The 25851-nt window shown below is 36.9% G+C and overlaps 1 protein-coding gene across 2 annotated transcripts; it reads right to left on the reverse strand.

The window, feature by feature from the left end:
• Positions 1–1974: 1974 nt before the first annotated feature.
• NADK (NAD kinase) lies at positions 1975–25337 on the reverse strand. Of its 2 annotated transcripts, none has more exons than XM_075520205.1 (12): positions 25163–25337; positions 19744–19957; positions 14119–14202; positions 9501–9630; positions 8901–9009; positions 8573–8658; positions 8166–8268; positions 7168–7319; positions 6545–6644; positions 5755–5912; positions 4492–4574; positions 1975–3399 (listed from the first exon to the last, which is right to left on the reverse strand). In XM_075520205.1, exons 2-12 carry the CDS (start codon positions 19914–19916, stop codon positions 3252–3254), a joined length of 1326 nt encoding a protein of 441 aa, XP_075376320.1. In that variant the 5' UTR covers positions 19917–19957; positions 25163–25337; the 3' UTR covers positions 1975–3251. The 2 variants fall into 2 exon arrangements, with proteins under 2 accessions (XP_075376320.1, XP_075376321.1); XM_075520206.1 differs by lacking the exon at positions 25163–25337 and adding an exon at positions 24711–24876.
• Positions 25338–25851: the final 514 nt, after the last annotated feature.

Raw genomic sequence — 25851 nt, forward strand, 5'->3', positions numbered from 1 at the left:
CTTTACAAATCCAACTTTACAAAAAGATTTTATTGAAAGGATTGAAAAATATTTGTTTTCAACAATATTTAAAACAAGTTTTCAAAGCATTAACAATATGTAACAGGATTTTTCCTCTTTTAAAAATTCAGTACACTGCTTTATTCCATACTACATGAGTTGTTAATAACTTCTTAAACTCTCTACTAGAGAATAACTTTAAAAAAAAACCCAACCAAATTAATTTCCAAGCTTCCATTTTGGCCCTTTGTGGACTGGAAAGGATTTGTAGGTACAGTGACATTTACAAACCCTTATATTGGAAATACTGCTCTTAATCAGCAAAAACCTATTTTACTAGTACAGTTTAAACAAGTTACTCTGAGTAAGCTACATCAGCAAAATGAGTTTTTATTGCCAATATAACCATTATGAGAGATTAACCACATTAATCAAATGTTAGAAACATTTGAAAAGCTGCATTACAGCTTTTTTCTGGTTCAGCTGTGGTTTGAACAGAAGTTACCCACACTTTAAGTAGTTAAACACGCAAAACTTGAGTGCTGTTTAAACCTCACTAGCCTGCTTGTGAATTGCTGGTTTGCAGATTAAAGGCCTTGAAAAGGGACTTTGTACAGCTAGATAAATTTGTAACGTATTAACACAATTTAGGTTGTGTCTTCATATAAAGCAGCTAGTACAATTATAATCCACACAGCTTTTTGAAGAAAGAGCAAAGACTAAAGTCATCAAGTGACTTACTTTCCTTCAGTCAGTGACTGTAGCTCTCTACTTGGCTGATCAGTGATCCAAATAAGATTGTTATCAAGCGGGGATAGTTGTACAAGCAAAACTGCAGAAGCCTCAAAGCCAGTAATGCAATTGCAGTACGTGATAAATTTAAAGACAACTCCTAATCTAGATCTAGATCTAATCTAGAGAAAGTAGTTAGGTAAGTTTTGATTACAAATTGCATGAAGTATGCACTCTGAAAATTAAAGGTCGGCAATTCAGTCAATAATAGCTTTACTATTATAAAAAGCATAAATAAAAAGTGCTGAATATAGTTTTATATTTAAAAAAATACTAGATAAGGCTCATTAATCATTTTGTCTCACCTCCGCAAAATGATTTCCTCTTCCTAGCGTGCCTAGTATTCTGCTTGTTTTCCACTTAACAATACATTTATACAGCCACTATACCCTGTTCCTTTTCTCAGTTATTGCATGTTTAAATAAAATAGTTTCAAAGCAGAAAGACTGACACTTCTATAGTTCAAAAAGTAAACAGTTATTCAATAACTGAATACTCCACCTAGGAAACCCGTAAGCAGCTTCAAAACAGTGATAAAACAATTACTGCAGATTCAAGTGAAAGATAAATCCCAAAAGCTATCTGGATATTCTCCAAGATATCACAAAATCTATTTAGACCAAATCAAACCAATATTCTATTTTACAAAATTTACAAACTGAGTATTAATTTATATTAACACTTTTTCATTGCGATTTGTATCATTAACCAAGAGTTTGCCTCTCTTTTATGGAAAAGTGCTCTCACCTGGATTTTAATAAAATTAGACAGACTAGGGCAGCATCCAAAATGGAAGAGACATTATTTAAACCATCAGAGGACAGCAGGTTAGGCAGTTTGGAAATTAATACATTTCCCATTACCACTTTGGACCACATAAACAACATAAGACAATCATGAAAAGTTCAACAGAGCTTCTCACTCCACTTTCAAGGAAATCCCACCTTAATCAGTAAATTAATTCCTCCACAATATTATGCCATAGGCTTAAAGTTAACAGATAATGTCCATTCCTTTAATGACCAATGCAGCAAGACTTTGAAAATGCTGAAGTGTGGATAGTATGATCATGAGACTGCACCACAGAGAACATAAATGTAAACATTATACTTGGGTTTGATATTTTTCAGTTAAAGTACAGTACAAACCCTTTTTTCCCCCCAACTAGTTTTTTTGTTGGTTTTTGCTTTTGTTTTTTTTTTCTTTCATAAAAGTACACACAGTAAAATATGTACATAGAGAAGTTAGAAACATTTGAAAGCATCTTAAAAAAGTAAATACAAGACTTAGAATATCTTGAGTGTGCTGAAGGCACCATTGCTACTCTACTGGGAATGTGTCCTCTCATTTATCAGCCTACCAATGCAGTATCCCTTTCTGCATTACTCAGCACCAAGAGCTGGAAGGTATCTATGGAAGTTGAGGGCATACAGGGCCTAGTATAGGATATTCTCTTCTTCAAGACAATAGTGGAACTAGACAATATAGCAGTAATTGAAGTCCAGATTCTTCTTGAACAGTTGGGAGATTTGTTTTGGTTTTACTTTACAATCTCTAATGCTACCATTTATTCCAGAGAATCAAACAAAAATAATAAGAAAAAACAACACATTGATGATTCCCACCAACAGGAACTCCAGAGCTATGAACTAGCTCAGCTACAAAAATAGATATCGCTGTAATAACCAACTAAGTCCACGCTAATGCTCGTCCATGCTATTTGTGGATATTTACGCAGTGATGACAGCCAAGGGTCAAACACTGTTCAAATGGGCATGAGAGATATATATATGTGTATCTATATTAAAAAAAAGATATACTTCTTTTTACTAGTTCCATCTATTAATAAAAAACATCCTTCATGGGTGTTTCTTCACAGTGTGTCACATTCGCAAGTAAGGAGAAAGTATTTTAAGCACTGCCTTGATGGGGAGCTGTTCTGGGCAAGACGTATTTAAGCTAACAAAGAGAAGCTTTTTTCTTTTTTCTTTTTTTTTTTTTTTAAATTTCTTAGAGCCTTTATATCCATAGCAGTCTTAAATGGAATTACAAATATACCAAATTAAACAGAATATTTTAATGCCACTTTTCTACTGCCACTTTTCTATTAGGTATCTACATTCAGCCTACCATGTTATTGGTAAGTTATAGGTTACAATCAAATCTACAGATGCAGTTGTCAATACCAATCAGAAAGAATCCATTTTCAGATTGCTCATTTGAAGGAAATTCACGTTGGATTACAACAATCGGAGCCTAATTTCTTCCATTCCTCCTCTTGGTGGACAGGAAGTAGCACAATAACTTCCAGCCATCAGCAGATCAGACAGATATGAACTATAATCACTATATATGTCTGAGATGGTGACCACACTTGTTAGCCAAAAGCTTAAAAATCCAAGCATATAGAAGGGGTACTGCCACTTTCCATTCCCATGAGTCTTGTTAGATGTAGACACTCAAAATTCTTCTTCTTCAACAGCAAAGTTATTTTGCTTCTTCCGAACATTCCAGTGTAAACACTCAGCCAGACTTTCAAACCAGTCGCTCACAGGATCTCGGAAACAGATCGAAGGAAGGGGATAGCAAGAGGTAGTGATGCTAATACTGCAACAACACAGGAATACCCCAGTCAGTCAAGGCCAATGAATAGCAATTAAAAAAAAAAAAAAAAAGTCTTCTATTCACTAGCTAACATAATGCTATGTTCAGCCAATTTGGTAAAACAGTGGGTTTCCATAATCAAGCAATAACCAAGTCTGCAGGCTCATCTAAACAGAGTGAACACAGGGCTTAAAATTGTTAACAGATGCACCATGGACAGCATTCTTTGACACAGTGAGAATACTGAACCCACTCCATGATGTCCTGCAGTCTTTTGCTGGTCTTCACATCAACAACACAGGGACATAGGAAAATGTAAGTCACCACCTTGGCCTTTAAGTTTCAACTATAAGCAACAGCACTAAGAAGTCTCGCAGCTAACAAAAGGCCAAATCTCATGTTTGAATCCTTACTAGTCTCCTGATCTATTCTATAGATCTTTCAACCTCAGAGGAAATACAAACAGTTCAAGATGGAGTGTCATGCTAGCTATACATTCTCCTTCCTGACAACTTGTATGGACCAAGAAAAAAAAAAAAAGAAGTCATCCTGAATAGCAAGTCTACCAGTCACATATCACACAGTTACCTTAAGTCACCCCCCATGAGGATAAGCCACCACATTTTGCACAGAAAAACTGAGGAAGTGTCACACACTGCATTCTGCTCGCTCAAGGCAATAGCATCACAAGTGACCACAACCATTCACTAAGCTAACACAGTTCAAACCATACGGCATTATTCAGAGCCACTGCTTACATGCAACTCCTGTTGGTTTACAACTTCTCAAACTCCTAAATTTAAAGTTAAATTTACAGAATTTTCTAAAGATACATCCATCTTCCTTGCCAAGCATGCAATGTTTACATGCTTTTGTCTTAACATTTCACTTGCTTTCATAGGAAGATCTAAAAACTCAGGTTAGAAATTAAATACTTTTAGCACAGTTTGTGCTGTAAGAGGTGTTAGGGTTTATAAAAGCTTGTTTCTTCACTGCCAGCAACCCTTTTGAAAGATGTTAGAGAATGAGAGAAGTACATGAACCAGTATTTTCTACACTTATAGAGAGATGCTACAATCAAAAAAAAGGCTTGACCTGTCTCCATGGCATATTTCCTGCCTCTTCCTTCCATCAAATGAAACCCATGCTGTATTCCTGGCATCCGGGGAGAGCATAATCTGAAAAAGAGAAAAGAACTAAACTTCAGGTCCAAAAGCTATTCTTCAAGAACAAGGAACAAACACCTGCTCCATCCTCCCTCTGAGTACGGAATTGACTCTTTGCAACTTCCCAGTTGCACTGAAATTTGTAATCTGTCCATAACAACAGTGCAGTAACATACCACACAAGTTCCCAACCTTCATTTCACGTTTGGTGTATACACATGTATTTTTCTACATGCAGTAAACCCCCTCTTTATAAGTACAAGGTCATAAACCAGAAAGACCTTCCAGTTACAGCCAGTGCATGCTTTAATCCAGCAATATGAGTTGACTTAGCTTCTCTTTCAAGAAAAATAATAAAGTTAATCCAGAAAATTCAGATTTTAATACATAATGAATCTAAAGGTGTCAAATTTAGGAAGTTTTGCTCATATTTACCATACATTCCTATTGAGAGAAAATAATTGACTACTATTGGCCAGTAACACCCACTGACATGAAAGTAATCATGGACTGAGAGCACTGCCATGAATAAACATTCAATTTATGTTGTAAAACAGTACACACTTATTTCTTAATGCTAATCTTCTAACATCCCTAGGAAAGCCCTTCTAAACATACTAGCTCTTTTCCAACTTAAGTAGACTGGAGGCTTGTAACAGATACAAGAAGCAGAAAGGGGTTCTTCCTTACACATAGGTATTTGTTAAAAATACACATTAACTAAGTCCATTTTATATTCAGGTGTGGCATGCCTTTTTTTCTGCAAGACAGCACTAACAAAAAAATAATTAGTGAATTGCAGATAACTCTACCAATTTACTCAAAACCTGCAATATTTGTTGTTTTAGCCATGAAAGTAGAATTTTTCATTCCCTTAAACACCACTGATTCACATACACTTTAGCCAAAATCATGTAAAATTTTATTAGTCAGAATGCAAATGTATGTATTCCCATTTTGCAGAACGTTACACAACTACAATCCAGTAGGAAGCAGTGTAAAGTATTCCACTAGTGGGTATATTATTTTAAACAAAGATGCATTCTTCAACCAGACTTGATCTGATCCTCCTACAAATGAAAGAATGCAGGACATACACAGCATTTCCTAACCTCTCCTGCTTTGGTCAGGTTCACATGGTTATTACAAAAGTTTGTAACTTTGAAAGAGAAATAACATAACAGAAGCTAACCTTGAGTTCCACTCCAGCAGGAACAACAATAGGTCTGAAAGACAATGAGTGAGGGCAGATTGGGGTGATCATTATTGCAGGAACATTTGGATGAATCATAGAAGCTCCTGCTGCAGCTGCATATGCAGTGCTACCAGTCGGCGTGGAGACAATGACTCCTGTGAAAGGAGCAAAAATTTCACTTACATTAGCATTACAATCAATGTGTTATTTTGGAAGACGACTAAGAAATAGCACTGTTATGAAAATGAAGCAGAGAATGTATCAACTTGTATTTCACAGGAGAATTGCAGTCTAATACACAAAAAGTCAGAAACTCTCTTCTAATCCTAGCACAGCATGTTTGTTCTACAGCTTCATGTAAGTTGCATAAACTTCTAGATCTCAGGTTACACAACCCTAACAGTGACATTCATTTTTTTAAGGGTAAGAACTTTAAAGGTAAACTTTTGTATTTCATGAGTTGAGAACTTAGGCCTTCAGCAAATTCCAAATATCCAAGCAAATTTTTTCTGAGCTATTTCTTGCCCTTAGCCCTAACATATCATACCCAAAGAAACTGCCACTTGCCTTCACAAGTCCATAAACAAAGCTTACAACACTTCAATGCTTCGTTGTGGAATGCATTAGTTACCAATGAATAAACATACCTATTCTTTGCACACTATTGTTTTCTGTCACCAGTGAACTGAAGCTTGAGACTTCGTTTCCATGCGAGACAATCCTCCAGTAAAATAGCAACAGTCTACACATGAACTGATAAGCAATTTAACTCAAGAAGCAGACTCACCATCTCCTTGCACTGTTGTTATCAGGTGTCCATCTAGAAAGACATCTACGTTGGAAAGGTAAGAAGAAGGACCACGATCCACTACAACTTCATTTAGGACCTGCCATGACATCAAATATTACACCAGTCCGCTATTGCTGACTTGGCAATGTAATAAATGACAAGCTGAAACATGCTTTCCAGATCTTTGAAAAATTCATGCTGATTTAGTACCTGCCAAATTAGACTCTCTTTATACTTCTGTCTTATCTAGTGCCAGCTGAAGTTTTTAGATGTTAAGAATTATTTCCAGAAGCTCATTACTAACAATGTGCAGGGTTTTTCTTTTCACTTATAAAAATCTTTGGGATATCCCATTTTAGAACGATTACTTTGTTTTCAAAATAGAAGGAAAATACTACTACAGGAAAGTACAACATTAGCACTTTTGATTGCAGAAAGTAATGAGGTACACCACTTCCTCATTATTTAGTGCACATATTGTGAATTAGAGCAATATTGATCTGCCCCACGCTACTGGGCTAACGTAAGTAAACTAATGAAAAGGGGAAAGTTGTAATAGAACAAGTACCAAGCAATTTATAAACAGCATATTAGTTCTTTTGCTTATTTTGCCCTCTGACCTGATATTGCATAATTTGCTTGCCCACTTCTTTCTCCATATTTGTAGACACTACTCCATTTTCTTCTATACCATTTTGTACTGTCATTTTCTCTCTGTGCTCTTTTACTACTTTCACTTTCAGCCTGCTTCGTAGAACAAGCGCTGCATTGCCTAGAAGTGAAATATAGGAGAAAGCACACAAAAATGATACGTAGTATAGTAAATAAAACCTGTAATGATTAGCAAACTGTATGAAATGCCATCCGTCTACTGCCTGTGCTTTCAGGGTTCCCAATTTCATTCACAAGATAATTGTCGACATTTGGGTAAAGCTCAAAAATAATTTTTACTAGTAATGAGCAAAATTAAAGTAAAATTTGAACCCAGTCCTTCCTCCCTTTCCTCATGATGTAAAAAGAAAATTTAAGTTTTTTTATGGACATGATCAAGATTGGAAAACACTGTTAGGCTCATGTGATCTTCACTAAGACAAAAGCTAAGCTTAAAGAAAATCAGTGCATTAGAAACACCTATTAAAAGACAACAATCTAGCAACATGAGAATTCTATACATCTTTTCAGGAATCTACTTTGGATGCAACTCAAATAACCTCATATTGAAGAAATGAAGTATTTCTTTCCTCAAATATTTTATTTGCCTAACTTCTTAGTATTTAAGCACTGCACTGCTTAGAGAAACAGACTACCATAGACTTCAAAGCTACACTCTATTTGTATGTTTATCTGTCATTTAACATAAATTCTGCATCATCTTTTACTTGTTTACTCCACACAGAACAAAGATATTTCTTAGCCATTTTCCTTTACAGAATAGTACAGAAAGCAGCACTGAATGGGTCAATGCAATGCAATACGTTTGTTAGTTTAGTATACATTTCTTATGTCTCAATCTTGTGGGACAACCTAAATGAGTTGGTTAAGAAAATTTACTAGTCTTGGAAAAAGCTACAGAAAATGTAACAAAAAGAAACACCACACCTTGTCCCCTTAAATTTACCTTCTATAACCTGAGTGACTTGGGACTGAAAATTCTCAAAATTAAATGGAGTAAGAAATCCAAGGGATCCCAGATGAAAAGCCATAACTGGAGGTACACTACCCTATCAATAAAGAAAAGAATTTAAAAGCTACTGAATAAAAGCAATTCATACTTCAACTAATTGCCTGTAAATATTTTGACTATTGATGTAACTTCAACTATGCATAATAAAAACAAGACATTAAATACATTATTTTCAGAAGGTACAGGGTAAAACAGGCTTGATAAAAAAGGAATGAACAGCAAAGGACAAATGCTGTCCTGAATAACAAAGAAAAAAAAAAAAACACAAAAAAATTTCCCACAACCTTCAAATACTTCAAAAAGAAAAGAGGTCTTTAAGTCTATTTCTCATAAAGACCAACCTGGAAAAGCGAAGAAGCGTAAAGTAAGGTCCCATCTCCTCCCAGGCATATGATAAAGTCTATCTGATTGGAGATATCATCATAATCTAGAAGCAACATTGAAATAGAAGATTTGGATGACGTTTTATCAACAGTCTTAATTTCCTAACATAAATTAAGCGCAGCTTGTCAACATTCACTCACAAATACAAAAAAAGACAACTAAGATGTAACAACAGCTGTTTGCAAAAGACACATTAGTTTTACAAACTTGACCTGACGACTAAGGAAATACCAAGACAAATAAGCAATATACTTCAACTTTACTTTCAAGAAATCATTACCATACCTTCTCTGAAGGTACAAAATTTCTTCTTCACTGGTCCAAAGTTATCATCATTAGCTATAGCGGGGTCTTCCAATACTTTTTTTTCTACATACACTATCATATTGTTCTCCTTAAGAGAGGTAAGATAAGCTTGTTAATAACCTCTTAAAATGACAAAATTTGACTCTCCCCATCATTTGCATTAGTTTAAAACATATAAGTAATATTTTACAGAAGTGGTCTGCATCTGTTGGTTGTGGGGTTTATTTTTAATGTGTTGTCTAATTCTAATGAGAATTTTGCAGCATGCACAGACCATCTTCAAGGCTTAAAGCTTTTTATATCCCATTTTATATCCCATTCCCTGTAACTTAGAATTGCAAACAGAATGAAGCAAAGTTTTTACTTTACATTTTTTTTTTTTAAGTTCTGTACTTCAAGTGCTTAAGTACTGATCTTAAGCTCTGAAACAAGTTTTACTACTTCCAGTGGCAACAGGTAAAATGATTTGCTTGCACTATACGATTCTGCACATTCCACATTCAACAGAATCAGTAACTGAAAACGGTTTAGATGTAAATTTTTTAATTATGGTAAAAAATGGAATTTACATTTCATTACCTCAGTAAGATACACACAGAGCTCTTTAAAAGGCTGCAGCAGACTGGCATCACGTATCTTTTTAATAACAAGGACGCTCTTGGGTGGTTTGTTCCATGTCAACCGCTGGCTTGCTGGATCCTGAATGTGCCTAGAGAATAGAAAAAAAGACAATGTTACTACATTTTGCTTTGACCACATTTTGGTCTGTTAAGAATATATCCTTAATTATAACTGCACGCAGTCTTAGAACAATAGAAAGAAGGATGCAATAGTTCGTATTGTAATGATGCTTTTTCCCCCATGAAACCAATCAATGCTTTACTATATTAAGATGGTAACACAGTATTAAGGTGTGCATCCTTGTAACCGCTACACCATGCTAGCAACGCGTGCAAACACGGACTTTAACAGAGGCATTACAAAAGCTCTTGGATCAAGTTCTTGAACTAACCGACATCCTCCCTGATGCTTCCAGCCATAATGCTTTCCTCTATCTTGTCTTAGTGCTCTCTCCTCTTAAGCTGACTCAAAATAAGGAGAAACATCCAATTAGAGAATCAGAAAAGGCTACAGCATAAACTTTTTTCCCATCCAATACTGTAAGTCAAACAGCTTAAGTCAATGTAAATTTAAAAACTAGTGCAATGGTTCCAACCCAAATATTCTTTTTTTCTTTTTTAGCAATGTTTCCTTCAGCACTTTTTCACTCATACCAGTATACAGTCACATTTTCTCAATATGGTTTGAAGCCTGTAGACACAGACACAAATTCTACCATCTTTTTACTAACACTAAGCAACACTATCACAAGAGAAGGGCAAATAATTAATATTCAGATGGTCATCTGTACTAAATCCTCAAGATAAGCCTTAACAACTATGAAAAAACTATAGTACATAAACTCTATTCTGGGAAGTCTGCATTTGCAACTCGTACACTTCCCATCATAAAGCTTCATAAATAAAGGGCTTAAACAGGAACAGATGCCTGTATACTTCTATTCCAGGCAAACATTACAGATATGTAAGCATACATAACTTTTGTGCAAAACTTCTTTAAAACTCTAATCTATATATTAATTTTATTTTAGTGTTGATCCCAAAACAAGTTTATCTGCTTAAAGTAGCACAACTATTTCTTAAATTGAAAAAAAAAAAAAATTTAAAACGTATTTTAAAACTACTGTCTGCCTACTGTCAGGACAGCATTCTAAGACTTGAGAACCTCAAGAACTAAATATATGTACACAAATAATTTTGTGGCTTTCAAGAGGATTCAGTAACAGAACCCTCATGTTGCTCTATAATACATTTAGTTGATTTAGGAACACCCAACTGTATTTTCCTTCTTCATTTCTACCTACTTCTAAGCTACCTAATTTCACAGTTGTATTTCGCGTATTACAAGCATCCCATCCTTTTCCATACAGTGCAGACATAATCCATAAAGCAAAGCAGATTAGTATAAATGCTGAACAAGCCAGATTTACAAAAAGATTTGGATTTAGCACTTCAAGGGTTAAAATAAAACAGATCATTTTGCTGGAGGTGGAATAACCTGCTCATTTTACTTTCCAAAATGCTTATATTCTACATACAAATACAGCAGAAATTATAGATTACTGAAGTAGTCTAATGCCAATAACCTTTACTAACAAACAGTGCCGTGTCTCTCTAAATACTATTACATAACACAGAAGAACACAAATACGCAGTTACACTCAGTATTGCATACAGGCTTTCAACATTACGTTATATTTGATCTCACTGTATTTTACAGTCAAGGAATCATAGAATAGTGGAGGTTGGAAGGCACCTCTGGAGATAGTCTAGTCCAATCTCCTGGCTCAGCGCAAGGGCGTTTTGAAGACACCATACTCGGTCTCAAACATTGCCATGAATCTGAGACAACTATGAATTTGGAAGGCTTCCTCTGACTTGACTAACCAACCAATAGCTAAACTGAAAATAAAGTAAAATAAAATAAAATAGAAAGAGTTGCATTAATGCATTTATTGCTGCCGAACAGCTGCAAAGGAACTGAAGTTGGAGTTTTATATGCTATTTCCAATACAAATGGTGACTAAGGAAGCATTTTCTATATTAAAGTTCATTTCATAAAATTAAATTCCTCAAATCTGAATACTGTTAAAAGGTAAAAAATACACATAGAGAAACTACCCCCAAAACTGTTTCAAGATGATTAGGCTATCTTCTAAAGCTGTCAAAGAACTAAAGATTGCAGCACTGCTTTTCACTTAATAAACCTAGAACTAACACAGATTTCATTCAAACGAAAGACTGCCTGTTTCAGCTGTACTCACCAATTCCACGTAGTCCTACTAAATGAAAGATTATTCATAACATGCTTTAAGATCTTCATGTTTCTTTCCAGGAGTCAGGCAAATGCAACAGCTCAAAAAAAAAAGGCTGAGGCTTTTATCACTTCTTAATAAACTGTTACCTCAAAATAAAACATTTTTCTCTGAATTTTTTTTCCCAGTTAAGTATTTCAATCAGTCCAAATAAAAAGTTGTAAGGCTTTACAGAAAAATCCTTTATAAAACATTTATTACAGATCTTCAGAGGCAAGATTTCATAAGGAAAAATCCCATTTCAAAAAAGAGTTTAAAAACAGGTATTTGACCTCCCCTCTCCTCAACGACACAAGCACCTGACTCTTTTCACTGAATAGTCATTGAATTCATCTGGTCATCTTATATAACAGTCTTCGGAAAGCAGTTTTTTTCAATACAGTCATCAACGCTAGCACTTAAAGAGACACCAAGACCTTCACTAACTTATGCCAGTACATAAAAACTAAAATTTTCTGTTAAAAAACTCTCTCCAGTGAAGAGAGTTTAACAATATTACTGACAGTAGAGAAGAAAAACCCAAACAAGAAGGTTTTGCTTGTTTTTAGAAGCTACAAAAAAACCCTTACCTAAAGTAAGAACAGTAATTTACAATTTCATCTGCAAATAGTCCTTTCCTTCAATCACCTGAGCACACCCTTTTCTCCCCAGCTATTCTGAACACTGCATAAGCAGTCTTCTCCCTGGCAAGTAGCGTGCCTTTAGTATTGCCTGCAGCCTCTGTACTCAACTGATCTTGACACTATCATTATATTGTACCACACTGGCCCAGCCCATGGGGAGGAGCGTGTTCATCGCAGTCAGGTGGGTAAATATATAACACAAGCTGGGGTTTCAGACGAACTGCAGCACTCCAAGCCACCAACTTTAGAACAGCCAGAAAGAATGAGGAAGCTAAGAGTTACTGTACACTGCAAGATTTCCACCACACCTTTGTAGGAAAAGTTAGGATACCACCAACCTGTTTTGAGGAAGACTGCTACTCTTTAGGTAAAGATTTAGGCAAATAAATACTTAACTCAAATACCTTATGTTTAACTGAAAGAACAATGAAATAAAACTTTTTAAAATGACAAAAATAGGGACCATTAACTTGGTTAATCTGTAGAACCCTGACATTCCTCGTTTGACCAAGTCGGGACACCACTTAGTAAGTATATAATAAACGGTGTAAAAAGCAACACTTTTATACCACCCAACCTACAAAATTAAAATGTTTATATACCTGCTAAGCAGGAACGAACCCTTATTTTCACATAAATTTAATCACCAGAGTCTAAAAGCAAACTTGCCTAATGATATTCATATACTGAAAGTGCCATAGATCAAATACAAACTACTAGCTCAAACACATAATACCAAGAGAGGGGAAAGGCTTTCCTCAGATTTCACAGTACACACAACAACTTCTCCTCCTTTCCTTATGTTGTCCATAAAAATTTTTGTTCCTCTATCATTCAGAAACACCATTCTTTATGTATTTCAAGTTGATGAAATAAACAAAATGCTACCAATAGCTTCTCCGTATCGTAATTAGATTGCTACAAGGGTGTTTAATACACATGGCGAGTTTACTGTCAATTATGTTGGAAAGTGTTTATGACATTGTTGACATCAAACTATGGATTGCACATTATGCAAACCATGTCTAAACAAAACTTCAGTACTCAATACTATTCACGTGCCCTGCCGTATTTTTATGTGGAATGGTTTATTTTTTTTTCCAAAATAGATATACTGAGCTGTGAGAAAACTCCCATTAGTGTAGGTAGTAGATAATGGGTCTAAGAACACCACATGAATCAGTAATGTAAAACCAGTAAAATTAATTTCCTTTTATGTCTGTTATCCTGCAGGAAGTATTCCAAGCGGCAAAACCACTGTAAATCCGTACAGAGAAATACCAATTATGCTCTATCATCCCTTGGGAGAAAAAAAAAACCAATGACATTAAAACCCATATTATACTTTTCAACATGCAGATCAAGCTAATGCACATCTAACGGGGTTTTACTTGAGAATACAGTTGAGCAGTGCTATCCATTCTTCTCTCAGACTGACTTTTTAAATGGTCAAAGTGTGATAAAAATGGCAGGCCAATTTTGGCAATGCAGACCCCAAGCTGGCAACCAAGCAACATGGAAGTCTCTAAATATCAGGTAAAATACAAACAATGCTGACTAGGGGGTGAATAGTGGAAAAGCAAACTTTTCTTCTTCCACATAGACTAAGCATAATACCATTCGTTTGACAAGTACTTACATAATTGTTTTAGGATTTTGCAGCATACAGGCCTTTGGTCCAAATGTGGTCACCGGGCATGGTCCATGCAAGGAGCGTGTTCTCCTAAATACATATATATAAAAATAATCAATAAGTAAAAGAAATGTGATGACAAACTGGGTATAATTAGCTCCCCAACCACCAAAACCACTTCTCTGAAAAATTTGCACTAGACAATACAGGGCAAAGTATGTTTGTTAAACCTACATTTGTGGTTGACCAGCCAGTGTAATTTTACACGTATTAGCTCTCCCATTTCAAACCTAAAACTTAACTCCTGTACCTCCTCCGTGAAAGCGGTTTTAACCTAAGCCTTGCTCACAGTTTATCACCTCCACATACTGAGTAATCACTTCCTAAATATCAGTACCAGACACATATTCTTCTTGTATTCATATTCATCTTCACTTTGCACAAAGGAAGCATTACAGCCCCAAAGAAGACATGGTCAAGTTTTCTCAAGTTGGTTCTGTGAATTCATTTCAAGCCCGTAAAGATTCTATTTCGTCTCAACTCTTCTGAACATTACAATACAGAACAGTACAAGTGTCAGAGAGACCAAAAAAACATGTAGATAAATCCCAAATTATAAAAACATAATCCATTTTCAAGATCTCACTACTGTGAAAAGGAAAAATCTTATGTTTAAGAAACAAAGCATAGGTAATTCCCGTTTCAGAATTAGCTAAATAATTCTTACATATTAAAAAACCTCTAATTTTTTTTTAAGCTAGAGTAAGAAGGAATTTAAATAACTAAAGGACACATTTTTCAACGCCTCAATTTGTTGTATCCTAAATAATAGCCAAGATGATAGCATAAAAAAAAGTATTTAACACTTTGAGTACCCAACCAGGTACTTGAGCAGTAGTTGACTGAACATTTCAGATTTTGTAGGAAGTTATTAAATAACATTGAGAAATTACCAAATGAGAGACTTGTGGCAACATGCAAAAGAAACTCAAAATATCTCTGTAATAACACTAGCTGAGTGAAAGAGCAGCAGGTTCAGTTTTTGTTATGTAATTCAGTACTCACAACCTTCACTTAACAAGTGTGCTTAATCAATTAATTAAAATACAAAACATAAGCCAGGGCTTTTGTTTATATAGCATAAGCACTTTCTCTTTCATAACATTTTGCATGCATTAATTTCTGTTGACAGTGACCAAGCAAACAACTAAGCATACAGTCAAAAAAATAAGCCCAAGACTATTGTTTTCAGGCCATGTTCTCAGCCAAAAAAACCTACAATGATTGTTAGTTGTGTGTCATTAGTGTGTATAAAGGATTAGTCCGCGTCAATTCCTAAGTGACATCAGCTTCACTGCTGCAGACACAATAACCACAATACTTTCTTTTCTATATTTCTTGAAGCACTACATCTTGTCTACGAGCACACAATTTTAGAGCAGGACATTCAGAATTACTAAATCTGGTATAAATACACATAAAATAGCTTAATGAGTGCTATTCATCTCAATAAGGTACAGTAGCGTATATAAATTAGGTTTCCCAGTGTAAGTCTTGACAAGCATTTACAATGAAATCTCCAACACCGAGGCAATACCTTCAGATTTTTTTGCCACAGTCAAGTCACAGTAATGGTGTCCCGATCATTTAAACACTTTTTTTGTTGTTTAAATCTTTGCACTTAAATTAATAAAACACAAATCCTTCACTTCTAAGGTATATGGAGGTATATATCTTCAGTACCAGGCCTTAGTTAATTTTATTACATACTATGTTAGGTCATCTTAGTTTTTTATTTTGTTTTCTCCCCTGCCCCCAATACCTACATTTGCCTTTTACAGATTACATTCAAATCAGTTCCCTTTTCTTGCCATTACCCACAAAGAAATAGAATCCAAGATTTTGACTTTGCTAAAACAGGCTATTTAAGCAGAGCTTTTACTAACCAAAAACATTTTTTCTAGGTATTAAGATAATACAGAAATTTACAAACACAAAATCAATCACTACTGACTGAAATTACTGAAGACTGCAAAATTTCTGTGTTTTTACTGCTGAGAAAGGCTGGGGTAATAATTCAGTCATTTAAACTGAGGAGTACCTATTAGATTAATTTAATCTCTTGGAAGATGCATAGAAGACATCCCGGGCTGAGATTAAGGCAGGTAGAGACAACCAAGAGGTAGAAAAAATGCTATTTGAATAGGTAGGAAAAAAATGCTAATTTTTTCAATTTCCTTACCTAATAAGAGCTAATATGATCTTTGTCTTCAAATAAACAGGAGCTCTGAAATGTCATTTATCCTCAAACTTAAATCCCACCCAGAACACAGGATTATTCCTAGCTCTAGGATGAGGTTATCTGGACCAAGTCAGAACTGTTCTGCCTTACCTCCCTCCCACCTGCTTCAGCAAATCTGTAAATGGGAGTAAAACTTACTCAAGTCATGTAACTGTTGAAACATTATGTAAAAGCTATTAGAATTATTCCATTAAAAAGAATGGGAAATATGCCTTTCCTGTGCTTAATTCAATTAACACAGGAACTGGTAACTAATCTGTTGCTTGGCAGTAACAAATCATTACTGCGCTGCCTTCTCTTGTGTATATTATAAAGTAGCTCAGACCAGCCTGATGATTCACTCTTAATACTAAAAAACCCCTCAGAAATCTAATAAAACTCAAAAACAGATGATGGGTTAAAAAGGTATAATTAAGGAATAACAGCAAGATCTTATTTGTTCCATGTCTAAGAAAATATGCTTGTGTAAGATTTGAATTCCAATAATGAAAATGAGTATTTAATTTCCTACATTGAACACATAGAAGTGATATTTGTTTTCCAAATAATTTTTTCCATTTGTAAGTCCAGGCATGACTAATCCAGTCAGAGACAAATATTACTAAATGTTTCCTAAAGTTTACCTTATCTATATTAAAACAGAAAAATGAGCAAGGACTGACATAATTAGAGATTAACGTGTGGACCAATACGTGTGGTAAGGAATGGTAAGTCTCTGTCTGCTTGTGAACAATTACACTTGAAATCGGGACAGTTAAGTAACACCCTGGCAAGAATACCTCCCACTTCTTTCTCCACTCAAGCCTCTCCCACATAACTGTCTTTTTTGCCTTCTTTCAACACAGGTCATTATTCCATGCCACTCGACAACTGGCTAAAGTCTGTTCTTACAAGAGGCATTAAATATCTGCATCTGACCTTCACGACATTCAGACAAAGTTTTCTCTGCAAGCTCTAATTAATAATTGGTATACATTTTGGTTGAGATGTTACCTGGTTTTATTAGCACTCAATCTATGTACCATTCAATCAACAGAAGGTAAAATGTTTGAGTGAATAGAATTTAAAGTTGTTTGTAGTAAGACTGTCTTTGCTAAGAATGAGCAGCAATGCACTAGAAATCCGACATCTTTCAGGAAAATATACTTGCCAGTTCAAAGCAGATAGGCAACTACTTCAATCTGAATACTATATAGCAAGCCTGAGATCACTTTCTGACATTCTGCAAAATGCCTTGCAACAATTTTGCACTAAACTGAAGAGAGCCAATAAATGAATGCAGAGGATCTCAATGAAAAATCATGAACGATAACCCTAATTCAAACCCACAATGGGTAGGGTATACAAAGATCACTTCTAGTTTAAAAAATAAGAAGTAGTTATTTAGCTAGAAGATAATAATACACAAAAACTCAGACCACATGGTCTTTTATACAGGTTGACTGAAGTCTACCTTCTTAAAGGTTTAAGTGGAGAAGGGAAAAAACGCCAGTTTTACAGCATGCTTTTCACGTAAAGTCTTACGTATTGACTACGACACACAACATAGTAGCTAGAACAGTACAGTCAGAGCATACTCCTTTGTGAACATTTTCCAAAAGCTTTAAAGTACACTGACTTTCTGAACTACATATGCAAAGCACTTATTTTCCTAACATTTTAGCCTCTTCAGATAAAGGCTTTTCTTACGCCTCCCTTCACCATAAAGCTTCCCCCTGCGATCTTCAGCCTCACCCATATATGCTCTGCCTTGCAAGAGCATTCCTACCAGCAAAGCAGTAACTCTGGACGATAATTTCAGCTGTTGAGAAACTCCTCCATGATTCTGTCCGTGCTTTTATAGAGGGTCACAATGTAAGGTAAAGCTCTGCTATGCTTCCCACAAGTTCAAGACACACTGCTACCACAGCATGCTATTCAATATTTACAATGGGTCCAAAGATCACAGAATCAAAAGTTCTATCCAGGCCGTCCACATGACAAGAGCCTTGCAATGACATTAGAAATTTGGCTCAAAGAAAAAAATGGGCGTTTCTCACTGCTGTGAAACAACCTGCAAGCACAAACTTACTTTGTTCTGCCTCACATTACCATGTCACCTAAATACTCATACAGGTTTTTAACACGCAGCACTAGAGCTCTAGCTAGAGCATTTGTAAAAATTTGCAGAAGTGTCTCTACTGTCGATTTATTCCTTTTTGACACTACGAACTCTTGCAGATACCTGTTTTGACAGCCATGCCATTTTGATTACAGGTCTGCTCTTAATCTACCCTCTACCTTTAACTTCCTGCCTTCATTTTGGACTAAGGACCTTTTGAAGTCCATTTTAAGAACCCCTTAAAAGCAACTTGCTGAGCAAAAGGTAAAGTTCTGCCTACTAATTTAAGATCTGGAACCAAGCACAAAACTGCTCCTTTCTTGTGACCTGAGCGACTATCAAGCTATGAATTAACATAGCTCAGTACAGATGCATTTGTATTTTATTTCTGGAAGGTAATTAAAACTTCTGAAGCAAGGCTGAAATATGACAAATATCATAGTATTCAAAGTTCAAATCTACCCCAAAACCCTGGAAGTCAAGTACTTGGGAACAATGGGTTCCTCGAATTTGAAAATTAATATTTTGTGTTTATCTGCTTATAAACAATAACCTTCTAAGCTTTTATACTTTGAGAACTTCTCATAGCTAGAAATATACCCATACTTTCTTAACTAACTTTCTTACTAAGAAATAATTTCAATACATGATACTACAGATAGTTTTATGTACAGTATGTACAGTTTGTCTTCAAAAAAAAGGATCTGTTACATTTCATACAATCGTTTCTAAAGGCAAACACTTCCTTGAATCCAGACTCTGACATACTCACTTCAGACAGCATTTAAATAGCATATACAAAGCAAATAGTAACACGTTGTCTTTCCTGAAGCTGTATATGCACATACAGAATGTTGCTGAAATATCTACAAAAAGCAGTTTAAGATCCCCCAAGAAAGACTGAAACAGAAGGCAGGCCTCACAACCAGCCAGAACCTATTTACATGACTGTCAGTTTAGAGATGACCACCTACATGACTACTTCAGAAAATCAAGTTCTTTTCACAGCAACGGACCGCAATAGGATGGTTCACTAATCATCTCCCTCTCTATTTATTACCACAAAACACTATTTTTATTTCTGTTCGTTACCACTTGTCACAGCTGCAAGACTATGGTTATATAAAAAGAGGAGTGACAATTAAAATCTAGAAAAAAATTTTTTTTTATTTTTTTTTTTTCCATTTTTCTTAAAGGTAGCAACAATAGGAAGAACAAAGAGCCATACCGGAATTCTTTGGTGCTTCCTAGGGCTGGTGAAGCAGACAAACTTCGTGACTTAGCTCGTCCCCGGCTAGTATTGCTCCACTCCTCATCATCATGACATGTTGAGCAATGATAAGCAGAATCTGAGCTCACATCAGCCTTACTGGTACACAGTTTTTCTCGATTCATCTCCATACTGGAAGTGAAGGAACCTCAGTGAGAGAGAAATTCAATTCCTGTGGAAAAACACCAGGAGAAACAGGAGAGGAAGGAGAGAGAAAAAAATCTCAGAATTAGCAAAGCTAATAGAGTAAGTATTAAACACTGAGTTCACACACTTTGATAAACACTTCTCAAAAGGATCTGGGCAATTGAGCAGTTCTTCGAGATAATCAGAAGACACTGGAAAGAAAGACGACCAGAATTAAAACACATATGTTCCCAGATTTAGAAGAGGCTCAATACAAAGTTATTCCAAGACCAGCACAGATTCACATCCCCAGTTATACATGAGATAAAAGAAATTTATTTTAGATACTGAAGAGGAAGAAAAGCTTTAAATATTTGCCAAGGAATCAAGACTCAGGAAAACCTAGAGAGTCTCCTATTAGGTGATATATACATTGAACAAATAAAACTAGAATAGTCTAAGCTACAACACAATCAAAGCTGTCAAAGTAAGCAAAAAAAAAATAATGCGATAGAGATAACCTTAATAAACTTCAGTTCTTCACAAAAATGAGATTAATACCAAGCTGAGAAGAGACAAAAACAAGTTGGAGGACAATACTGAAATTCTTAAATCATTTGTGACAAACTGCGGAGATGGTCCAAAACAAACAAGATTAAATAAGGACAAATGTGAAGTATTTAACTTCCACAAATAATCAGCACAAAAGATAAACACCTGGCTAGACAGCAATTTTGCAGAAGTAAAAAAACCCAAACCAAACCCCAAACTTTAAATAACCATCCTTCCCCAAAAGTACTAGAAATCCCATATGTAAGTTCTCATCTTTAGTTGAGCCAAGTAGAAGCCTTATCAGAACATAAATAGAAAGCAACTTGCAGTGTATGAATAAACACTGAAGTACAAACAAATAGTATTTAAGATAATGCAGTCTAGAGGAACAGTACATTCCTCAAGTCAGTTGGTTTCAACACAGGGAAAAAGTTGGTTCATTAAAAATTTGAAGATGTTTTTAAAACAGTTTCATCACTTCGGATGCGCTTCCCACCGTATCCTATAGAGAGAATGGACCACAACATCATTGTAACCATTACAATGGACTGTGGCTCTGGAAAATATTAACAGAATAATGGCTGTAAAGTTACCAGAGGATGCCAATCTCCGCAATTTTACAAGTATTATGTTTCACAGCATTCCAACTTTTAGGTAACAAAAGCATCAATAAAAAGAAGTTGTAATTTTAGAATGAGCACTGGCTCATTACTAAATAAGACAGAACCAGCACCTAATAAAATTAAAAATACGTTTGCTCCTACTGTAGATTAGGTTTACCCTAAGAGAACACCACTATAAAGAGGTAGAATTACTGCCATCCATTAATAATTTATAAGATCCTGCACTTGTAAAGATATCAATGTTTAGTTGTTGGTTACTCATTGCTTAGTATCACCTGTGACCATGACTTGGGAAATAGTAATTTCAACACATTTATAATTTTTTACAGCTAAAATTAGAAAAAAACCGTAACTCTATTTTTAGACAACTTTAAGCTCAATATAAATTTTGTGCCAGTTAGTTGACTTATGCACATAATTACTCTGATCATGCAAGTACATATGTAAAACAGACTGTAAAATCCGACTCAAACAATATAAATTATTTTTAATAATTTTAATTTGTATTACCTTTTATCACAACCTTATCAAGCTTCAGGAATACATCTCTGGCTGGTTGTTTCTGAACCAGCTACAGAAAACAAGTCATTTAGATATCAAAGTTTCAGAAAAGAAGTGACTTTAAAATGAGATATTCAGTATCTGAATGGAAAGGTCTTTCAGCATCTGTGTGTGCATGAGGCAAGTTCTTACATTGTTTGTTCTTTAAACTATAACCTAAACTAGCCCACTATTTTTATTTCAGAGAATCCAGATAGACTTGAACAAACATTTCGGATGGATTCCTCTCATTCCCCCCATGAAAACTGGATTCTGAATTAACAGTCTTCCTCATCAAATAAAGGAAAAACTTAAAATTTCAAGTTCTGAATTTTAACAAAGAGGGCTTTATCCAACAGATTTAAATATAATTTTTAAAAAAAGCCATAAAGGAAGTTAGAAAACTAGACAGTCATTTACCATCTGTTTGTATCTACTCACACTTGTAATGCACTTATTAAAGGCCTATCAATCAACATATCTTAAAAAAAAAATCTAATACCTTAATTTTTACTTTTAAATCTAAGGATTATTCTTTATAACCTGAAATCATTCTTGTGTTTGGTATATCCATTTCATAGGGTCCAAACAGGTTTCTCCAGCATCTTTATATATCCAGACTTCCGCATACTTTACCATCTTTCTGATTTTTAAGTAATTACAGATCTGACTGGATCTTTACTGGAGTACCATGCTCTTAGCTAATATTAACCAAAACTATTATAGTGAGTCAAAGTTAATGCTTAGTATACATGAATACATTCCATTTTGTAGACTTAGCCAATAAAAATGCTGGAGATAATTTTTCATCAATGGAGATCAGCTCCTCAAGAATAATCCAGACAAGAAAAAAAATACACTGAACTGGTGGAGGAGAAAACGCAGATACCAACAACCACTGCAACTGTGTTTTATTATCAAATTTAGAAACCAGGTATTTCCAAAGGAAACCCTGTCCTCACAGAATTACCCTAGGAAATATACAAAACAGTTGTTTTTATCTATATCATTAGTTAGCTCTCAACATGGACTGCTGCTAAACTATTTCAGAAGTATTGAGAGTGCAAATCAGCAGTGAGCGTCTCTCACCTCCTCTTACCTATCCCCAACAGCATATTTCTCAAAAATATTCATATATCTACATACACATATCTACACTATGCATCCCCTCTCAAGTCAGAATTATAAGTAATTATTTCTTTAAAATCTGCACTGCAAAATGGGCACACACAAAAATTGAACAAGCCCAGGTAGTTAGCATCACCCTTAACTAAGAGGTGCAGAGAACAACAATTTATATAGCAAGCAATAAATAAGGTGTGTTTCCAAGTGACTTTGTTTGAAGTATCTTCATCTGACAGATGCTGCCAGTAAAGAAAATCTGATTAGCACAAAACTGGAAGTAAGACAGTGTACAGACCTACTAAATACAGCCTAAGAACTTGATATTCCTTTCATGTAATACTTTCCAATTCAGGATGTTTTAACTACAGCTTACACCATGTACTGTTTAATTCACGTTCCCTTACAATACCTTTATTAAATAAGCAGACTTGACATAAGGACAAAACTATCACTGAACAGCTTCCAGGATTAGATCCAAAAACTTTAAGCACGTGTCAACAAACTAGTGAAAAGGCTGCTCTGGTCTAAGTCATGTCAAAATAAAATTTAAAAAAAAAGTCAAAAAAATTATTTAGATGTTCAGCATTACAGAATGAAGGACAATTGAGAAAGTGTTAACATTTAATGTTAAATTTCTATGATGGTGACACAAAGCAGCCAGTCACGTCACCTCTCGTGTATCCAACCTTTTACTGTAGTTTCCCATCTTCAACTTCTCTGCTGTTATAAATGAACACTCCCATGAACCGGAACTCACAGAGGTTTCATCAAACCATCTTTATATGGAAGGATACTATACCACAACATCCCCAAAGCTTTACTACGCTGTTCAGATATTATTAAGGAGTCACACTCCAGGTCGACTGTAAGAGTTCTAGTTACAAAGGAAGTCTGAAACAATTCTACTAAGCTTTCGTATATATGTAACCCACATCCAGGTGGCCAAGTAAGAGTTATGTGCACTCGCATCTTAGAAAGCCATCTTCTCCACTGTTTGATCGCATCTGAATAGCATCCAAGGAAATATGATCTTTCCATGCAAACATCTACACAATGAGCATAAGGTAGCAACTCATCAAGCAATTTCGTTTGGTTTTTTTTTAATGAGCATGCTTGTAAGCTATTATTTTGTAACAAACTTTTCCTGTCAAATGTGTTGCCCTAAATCACGGTGATTAGAGGACTACCGCCGGGTCCATCCTGACCACATACTCACACTACACTTAACATGCCTTCAAGACTGCAGCATTTCTACTAATTTCTTAGAAATTGCATCAGCCATTGAAAACCCCTCATTGTGTATCTTATTATGAACCTTGTATTAAGGCATAAGAGGACAATATTATATCCCAAAATGGTATCACTTTCCCCATTGCCACAGACCCTTGTTTGTTTAATCACTTAATTCTGTGGAGAAGTTTTTTTATTTTGCTGAAGAAAGCACTCCAATAGAGTTTACATGCACGTGACTCCATCCCTAAGGCACTAGACCTCCTCTCACCCAAAAAAGAAGGAACAACTGTACTGAGTAGACAAAACTTCCTTTTTGGTTTAGTTTAGAGCTTTGTATTCTAGTGTGCCTAAAGGGGGAAAGAAAAAAAAATCCATATTGAAATTTAGCGGTCTGACAGCAGTTGAAATTTAGTAGTGTGTTTTTTGATTCCACGCTCAAGTGCTATCTCTACTAAAAACCAGATAGTATGACTATCACGTGCTAAACACCCTGGGAAAATAAGTCCATCTGTTAACCCTTCCCCTTCGGAAACGCCAACACGCTCACCTACAATACCAAGGAACAGGCATTAATAACCTAAAACTCACAGCCATCCCTTTAGCCAGAAACGTGGATGTTAAAACAAACAAACGAGAAGGTGAATCGCACAAGCTTGATGTGTGACCAGGAGACCGCGGGCCAGATTAAGTGGTTTTACTTGTTATCCTTTCAGGAAACTATCTTACCTCAGGGCTCCTTACCGCTCACGTTACCACAGCGCACCGACGGTGTATTCCGGCTGAACAGTCCTCCTGGGTCTGCAGGCATTACCTGGAAGCCCGCCGAGGGACCGACAGCCCGCAGTTTCCCAGCGCTGCCCGACGCGGCTGCCCCCGCCGCGGGAAACGAGCGGCTCCGGGCCGGGCCGGCCCGCTGGACCAGCCGCAGGGCATGCGGGAAGCGCGGCTCCCGCCCGCACCGCGCTGGCGCCAGGGCACGGGAGCCCAAGCGGCCCCGGCAGGGCCGCCCCGCACCCGGCCCCGGCCCCGGCCCCGCGGCGGGGTCGCCGCGCAGCCCGCAGCGGACACACGCACCGCCCGCCCCCCGCCCCGCAGGAGGCCCCTTGGCCCGGCCGAGCTTCTCCGGGGGCTCCCCTCAGCGCAACCGCCCTCACCCCGCCCCGGCGCCCCCGACTCACCGCGCCCCCGGCTGCTCCCCGGCCCGGCGGCGCGTCCCGCCCCCTGCCCCTTCAGAGGCCGGGACGTCGAGCCCGACGGTGGTGGCGGCGGCCGCGGCTGCTCCCGGGCAGTGAGCGGGGCCGGCGGACCCTGCGCGCCTCCATCGTCCTCTCCCCGCCTCCTCAGGAGAGTCGGCCCCGCAGGGGGGGCAGGGGCGCATGCGCGACAGCACCGCCCTCGGGCTCGGCGCCCCGCCCCTGCGCAGCCCCGGCGGGCGGGGCCACATTGCTGCGCGGCCTCCGCCGGGCAGCGCGGCGGCAGCGGGCGCGTCGCTGCGCATGCGCGGCGGAGCCGCGGGCGCCGTTGCGGCTGCGCGGTGGCGGGCGGGGTGGTGGTTTTGTCCCTTTTTCGCTCGCTCGTCACTTTCCATTAGAAATTGTCTGGAGCTGGAATTAGACCTCAGGAGAAGGTTGCAAAAAAATGTTAAGAAAGAGGCACAACCCTTCAACATCCGCTGCAAAATCCATCGAAACAGCCTCGATCGAGTGACGGTCCGACTGAGGAGAAGCCATTGCATCCTCCTCAAACTAAACAAACCGCAGACTTCTCGAGGCCAAGCGTGGCACTGCTGTGGTTTTGGCCTGTTCACGATACTATGACTTCTTCTGCAGTCATCTCTCAGGTGGCCAATGGCAAGTACAGGACTGGA

Source organism: Mycteria americana, chromosome 18, assembly GCF_035582795.1.
Source record: "Mycteria americana isolate JAX WOST 10 ecotype Jacksonville Zoo and Gardens chromosome 18, USCA_MyAme_1.0, whole genome shotgun sequence".
NCBI lineage: Eukaryota > Metazoa > Chordata > Aves > Ciconiiformes > Ciconiidae > Mycteria > Mycteria americana.

Bases quoted from the DNA above. Each gene is read 5' to 3' on its own strand.
- NADK (XM_075520205.1), bottom strand. From the start codon at position 19,916: ATGGAGATGAATCGAGAAAAACTGTGTACCAGTAAGGCTGATGTGAGC. The intron at 14,203-19,743 runs GTATGGCTCTTT...ATATGTATTTAG, and splicing joins GGAAGCACCAAAGAATTCCG to GAGAACACGCTCCTTGCATG. The intron at 4,575-5,754 runs GTTAGCTTCTGT...TCTCTTTTTCAG, and splicing joins CTGCTGGAGTGGAACTCAAG to ATTATGCTCTCCCCGGATGC.